Below are 6624 nucleotides of genomic sequence, written 5' to 3'. Positions count from 1 at the left end.
AACATTGATGAGGATGAAGAAAATACGAGGGCGGATGAGGTGGCGACGTTGTCATTGGAGAGTGCGAAAGTCATACCGAACCTAGTCTGATACCCTGTAAACCTAGATTTTTGGAAGAGAGATAGATAGAGGGGACAATGACCGACACCTCGCACGGTGCGGTAGATGACATTTATATATGACAACAATTACATAGCTGATTACAGATAATCAGACTAGATCCTATGTATTATGGTTAGCACTAATATAGCAACCTATTGTATCAAGGGCTATGTGTGTAAATGATGGCGGCAGCCATGGCTGGATTTGAATCTAAAAGATTAAAAACCAAATGCATGAGTGCGACAGTTTACTATAGTAGTAGGAACTAGCAAAATACCCGTGCGTTGCTACGGAATACATAACAATATTTGCATCTCATAATCAATAAGAAAATGCTACAAAATTTTATCTATTCCCTCTGTTCCTTTTTAATTGACTCAGATTTAGTACAAACTTGTACTAAATTCGAGTCAATTAAAAAAGAACGGAGGGAGTAATAATAATTATTAATAACAAGATATCTTTGAAAAATCCATATAAACTAACATACACATTAAATAAAAAGAGTAGAACATGATGGTTTTAGTTTAGCCCCAACAGCATTTCACTACTACACCTTTTACACGGAACCAATATATTTACTCCTTAGTATAACAAATCAGTAGCTAACACAGTTCTTTAAATATGAAAGAGGTTTATTCAAAGAGGTCTGTTCTTTATAGCTAGTCCTAATAATAAGAGAACCAATAACTGATTATGTTTGATATTTAACAAGATAATTAAAAACATCTGACTATCCGGTATACGCCTGGTGATGAATTAAATATTTCGATCTAAACGGTGGCATTCCCATAGAGCTAGCTAGTAGGGCAGTCTTCAGAACTTGGGAGTTCCTGCATGTACACAGTACTGAATGCATCGATCAATATGGTTCAGTGTTAGGCCGAAGATGGATTCTACCATTCTGACATGATACCTGCACTCTGAGCTACACTTGACAGAGTTACCTTCACCAACATAAACACAATTATGCCGAATTGCCGATGCACACTACATGAACATTTGTAATCACATCAGCCGGAAAAATGCCAGACCTGGCGGCCGTTCAGAGTACTTCGTATTACATTGTCGCAGCATACAACTGTACAAGAGCATAGCCGATTGATCGTCTTATAATATGGTCGACGATATATTTGTTCTACGGTAGTAAAATCCGATTCCTCTGAAGAAGCATTAAACCGGAATCACATGGATGGTGCAGGAATCAACAACAAGGTCGAGCAACGATGGCTGCAGCTTACACCTCCGACGGCCGGTACTTGGCGTGCACGAGCGAGGACTGGAACAACACCCCAGAGGACGGTCCGCCGCTAGGGCCATCGGCTGATCGGCATGGGGGCGGTCGCCAACGAGTAAAGCATGCGAATGCGGGTTCCATGGGTGTTGCCGTTCGTACTCGTACATACACACACGGGATGCGGCCCGTACTGCTCTCTTCTCCCGTAGCTATCACCTCCGCCGCCGGCGAAAATCCGGAGAGCCAGCGCCGCCCCGGATCGAATCCTTGTTGTCGCTGGCCATGGCGAGCCGCCGGCGTTGTGCCCTTGTCCAGCAGCCCATGGTCGTCCTCGTGTCCGGCTCCGGTCCCTGTTTGTGCTCGTCTGAGAACTCATTGCCGCTTCCCAAGGAAATCCCCCGGCTGTGAGAAGCCCAACGTCGATCCCGTCCGGCTCCAATCGCTCCTCGTCCTTGTTGTAGCAATCATTGTCGCTTGCCATGCCCATGAGACCCGTCGGTATTTGTTCGATCGACGATGGCGGCCAAGTGAATTAAGGATTAGTAAACCACGTGATGCGATGGTTTCTTATATGAGAGCAGTATATCCACCGCGTATGAACCTGCCGCGTCTCGAGCAGGACTCTGCTGCCCGCCGGAGTGCTGTACTCTAGGTTGAAGAGAGAAACGTGGATAGTGCATGGCACCGTGGCCGCCGTCGGGCACTGCTCCAGGTCTGCGACTCCAGCTCGAGGGCAGGATGCATATAGTCGACGGGGCATAGCCGCAGAGGACGCAGTATGGCCGGGCGTGCAGGCGTAGCCGCAGAGGACGCAGTATGGCCGGGCGTGTAGTCTCCGACGCCTGCCTGAAACAGGTGATTATTGCTTACGATTGTTTCTTTTGCAACTGATCTGGAGTTCTTCGCTCTGTAGGGAGCTGGATTTATTGGCCACCGACAACATTGCCTATGTTACATACGGCAATCATATTCCATATGGACTCTTTTCGGGAGAGACCGGACCCAACACGCCTGTGGTTACCAATCAGGAGAAGGAGGCGGGATAAGTGCACGAGGATGTAGGGGCGATATATACGACCGGTTTTTTAGACGGACGAAAATTTGTTCGGTTTTTTTGACCTACTAACACCACCTATTCGTAACTTATTAGTAGAGATACTACTAGTACTTATCCGCTTTTAAGATGAGATGAGATGAGATGAGAAGTTGATTGGCACTACACATATGCATATACATATGCCCGATTGATCCGTGACAAAGACCCCCTGTACCTACCTTAGCAGTACCAAGAATAATGTGAACCGAAGCACTTGTTAACGATGAGCCAGCAAATATGAATGTGTTGGTAGAGTACAAATCTTAGCAATCCCATTAGTACCATTGGACTGGCATCGTTATCAAACTCCTTATGGCCTATCCGATGCGTCACTAGGAACTGATCTTGGCCGACATGTTAGCTCCCTGTTGCCTTCCACCCGAACAGATTGACGAAGCGACGTAATTACTACTAGTACTAGTAAACAGCAACGAAATTAACAAACCATTCGACCCCTGGTCCAAGAAAGGGTCACCCAATCACCATCCGCCATGGGCCGAGACCCTTGAGTGCTTGACCGAAGCAGCAGCATTCATTCTTGGCCAGGGGGTCAAGTGCTCTGCGGAGATAAGGTTTCCCCGGTCCCACGCCGCGTCCAAAACAAAACCAAACCAAACCAGGGAGGGGAGCCCCTTGATTTCACTGGGACACAAATCAACTGCGCCTCAGAGAAAATATCCTTTCCGTCCCGGATTACTCTCAATCCGTAGAGAAAATCTCATGTCGGCCTTGTTCACGGTGGGACCCGCCTTTCAGCCGTAGCTTGCTGGTGCGTGACGCGGACCGTCGTTGCTTCCGGATATTTTTCGGTCGTCCCCCATGACCATCTCACCTTGCAGTGACATGTGGGCTCCCACCAGCACCTTGCCCCACCTGTAAGCGGGTACGTCTAAACCTGGTGCGCTTTCGGCGGGTACATACACGGGAGGTGTTAATGCTCCACTGGATCACGCTGAAGATTGTGCCGCCACGCGGGCCCCGCTTACTGTTCCTCGTCATCTTCCCCCATCGAGAGAGAGAGAGGCAACAAAAGGTGGAGTGCGGCCCGGATTAGAGTTGGACTCGGCAAAAGCACAGGCCAGAAATCCTAATCCGGAGCTTTACAAGGCCAAATCATCCTAATCCACTCCAACCCCGATCGAGCACCCGACCGGCCGATCGACGACGAGGTTTAGGTAGGGTTCAATCGCTTCTCGCGAGCCGCCCCGCGCCGCGCCGCGCACGTAGAGGAGGAGGAGGAGGAGGTCGGAGGAGGGGGAGCCAAATTCATCCATGCGCAAGTTCCAGGAGTCTGTCAAGGCTCTCGAGGCCGACATCGAGCACGCCAACACGCTGTGAGTGCACCGATTCTGCCCCCCTATGTCTTCGGATTTTGAGCTCAATTTAGCTTCTCCTTTCTCGCGGAAAATTTCACCTGTCAGTCTCGCGCGCTGATTGGGCTTGCGTTCTCTGCTCTTCCTCCGCAGGGCGTCGGAGTTCATGAGAGATTACGACGGCTCGGTCATCCAGATGCGGATGGCATACAGCGCCGTCGCGCATTTCCTCGTGCAGTGGACGGACTGCAGGCTCGCCAGCGCGCTAGGACTCCTCAAGATCATGATATTCAAGGTAGACTACTTTTTTCTCCTCCCGCTACAAAATCGCTTTCTCCCTTGCGAATTCACATGTGTTTTACTCCGTGCGGCTACTGAGTATATTAATTTTGACCAATTTCGAATCCTCCGCACGCAGGTGTACCCGGACGATGGCACCACGAGCATGCCGGCTTGGGAGAGGGAGGCCAACATCCGAGAGTTCTACGGTAGGCACCTCTCAAATCAAAGCGTAACCTTGTTTCCTCCTTCCTTGGGTTCTGATTCTTTTTTACCCGTGTTGCCTGCCTGGCTGGCTGGCTGCAGGAGTTCTGTTCCCGTCGCTGCTTCAGCTGCCCAGCGGAATCACTGAGCTGGACGACAAGAAGCAGAGGAGGCTATGCGTCGACAGGTTCAGGAGAAGGGATGCCGGTTTCTCGCAGCTGGATTTGGAGAGGGAGCTCGAGTGCGGCATTTGCCTCGAGGCCAACGCCAAGATCGTGCTGCCCGACTGCACGCACTCGCTCTGCTTGAGCTGCTTCGAACATTGGTATGAAATCCAGTCCCTTCTTCTCGTGCGATTGCCTGCACAAGATTTGTTCTTGCCCAAAGCATTAGTATATAAACTTGTTTTTGCTACTGGTTTAGATGTAGTCAGCCAAGTAATATAACATCTGCTCTGTGTCAAATATTCTACTCATCTGGAGCTTTGAGCAATCTTGGTGTCACAACAATGAGTCTTTATACTTGAACAATCTGCACCTTCGTTTTCTTTGAACAAAGTTGCTTTGGCAAAGATTCCCTCAAGGATCATTCATTAATGTCCTTGTTTTTCATCGAGCACAACAACTTCCTGCCTAACTTGTAACATCCTGCATTTTATTCCAATTGACCAGACTGCTTACGTCGTTTGATTAACAGAATAACAAGGTTCACTCCTATCGCAGGAATTCTAAATCGCAGTCTTGCCCCTTTTGCCGTGCCTGCCTCCAGAAGGTGAAGCCGAGCAGTTTGTGGGTTTACACCGATGATCGTGATGTTGTGGACATGGATGCCTTGACTAGGGAAAACATTAGGCGACTGTTTATGTACATAAATAAGCTACCACTTGTAGTCCTCCATGTTGTTGACCTTGACATTTACGAGTATAGTACAAAATAAAATGCCCTGCTCCATACCGGATTGTACACTAAATTTCATCGACTCTTTTGTCGTTGATTCCTCATTATGGGCCAGCTGATATCTGACCAGTAGATAGGACCCATTGAGTATGTTACTGCAGCTACAGATTTGACGTGAATAAAACCTATCTGCCAGTTAGATTTTTTGAAATAAACATAGGAAAAATAAAGTGGAAAACAAGCGGTCCTGTAGCTCAGTTGGTTAGAGCGTTGGTCTTATGAGCCGAAAGTCGCGGGTTCGAACCCCGCCAGGACCATTGAAGCTTCAGTCGAAAAATTTATTTTAATTTTGTCTTGTCATATTGCTGACAGAATATGTCCATAGAGCCTTTTACATTTTTTTGTAGTCCCTCCATCCGGGTTATAAATCTCGCGCCTACGTTTAGATCGTTAATTATATACAAAAAGGATGACTCAAATTTAATGTGGTTTCCAACTTTACTATATCAGAATCATTTTCACATATTCGCATGAGATCTTTCATAATTTTAAATCACGATATCACAAATTTTATATCAGCATGATCTAGTAAAGACATAAAATATGTATGCACAGACTATAACCCGGAGTAGATTAACTCTTAGAGAGTACACGCAGGTGGTGGTTGGACAGTGACTAGCGCGGGCCCGTAAATATTTACTGCTGAATTAAAAAACCAGAAAGACATGACTAGCATATACAAACAGGTTGGTGGGTGAGATATAGGGGAGGATAGCACCTGAGTGCATCCATGTATTTTTCAACAACATAGTTCTTATAAACTATATCAGAATCATTTTCACATATTCGCATGAGATCTTTCATAATTTTAAATCACGATATCACAAATTTTATATCAGCATGATCTAGTAAAGACATAAAATCTGTATGCACAGACTATAACCCGGAGTAGATTAACTCTTAGAGAGTACACGCAGGTGGTGGTTGGACAGTGACTAGCGCGGGCTCGTAAATATTTACTGCTGAATTAAAAAACCAGAAAGACATGACTAGCATATACAAACAGGTTGGTGGGTGAGATATAGGGGAGGATAGCACCTGAGTGCATCCATGTATTTTTCAACAACATAGTTCTTATAAACTTTTCAGCCGAAAGAAAGACATGGAGCTCTTACAAACTATTTTTAGGTAAGCCACATGTGATAATTGCTAAATTCTGGCCAAGTCATCAGGAAATGGAAAATAAGTACTCCCTCTATCCATAAAAGGACATCAAAGATTTACCTAATTTAGATGTATCTATACACATTCAAAATTAGACAATCCTTCGACATACACATTAAATATTAGACAAACCTTTGACATCCTTTTGTGGATAGAGGTAGTATTACATTGGTTGACTGACAACAAATTGATAAAGCCGAATGTAGGTGGAATTGGGTTACACGCAGTTTTGTTTGTCTTCATCCTAATGTGTATTTTAATCGAGGGCATTGA

At 46.2% G+C, this 6624-nt stretch overlaps 1 protein-coding gene and 1 non-coding gene across 2 annotated transcripts; both read left to right on the top strand.

Annotated features, from left to right (window-relative positions):
• Positions 1-3415: 3415 nt before the first annotated feature.
• LOC127298873 (E3 ubiquitin-protein ligase AIRP2) lies at positions 3416-5200 on the top strand. Its single transcript, XM_051328735.2, has 5 exons — positions 3416-3769; positions 3902-4043; positions 4167-4236; positions 4334-4556; positions 4954-5200. Exons 1-5 carry the CDS (start codon positions 3708-3710, stop codon positions 5165-5167), a joined length of 711 nt encoding a protein of 236 aa, XP_051184695.1. The 5' UTR covers positions 3416-3707; the 3' UTR covers positions 5168-5200.
• A 170-nt stretch (positions 5201-5370) lies between these two features.
• TRNAI-UAU (transfer RNA isoleucine (anticodon UAU)) lies at positions 5371-5444 on the top strand. Its single transcript has one exon. It is a non-coding gene; the product is annotated as a tRNA-Ile (tRNA).
• Positions 5445-6624: the final 1180 nt, after the last annotated feature.

This window comes from Lolium perenne, chromosome 1 (assembly GCF_019359855.2).
Source record: "Lolium perenne isolate Kyuss_39 chromosome 1, Kyuss_2.0, whole genome shotgun sequence".
NCBI lineage: Eukaryota > Viridiplantae > Streptophyta > Magnoliopsida > Poales > Poaceae > Lolium > Lolium perenne.
This window is presented reverse-complemented; position numbering and strand designations above follow the sequence as displayed.

What these genes read in the sequence shown, in the direction of transcription:
- LOC127298873 (XM_051328735.2), top strand. Translation starts at nt 3,708, where the DNA reads ATGCGCAAGTTCCAGGAGTCTGTCAAGGCTCTCGAGGCCGACATCGAG. An exon ending in TCAAGATCATGATATTCAAG is followed by an intron (nt 4,044 to 4,166) that starts GTAGACTACTTT and finishes CTCCGCACGCAG; the next exon opens with GTGTACCCGGACGATGGCAC. An exon ending in CAACATCCGAGAGTTCTACG is followed by an intron (nt 4,237 to 4,333) that starts GTAGGCACCTCT and finishes GGCTGGCTGCAG; the next exon opens with GAGTTCTGTTCCCGTCGCTG.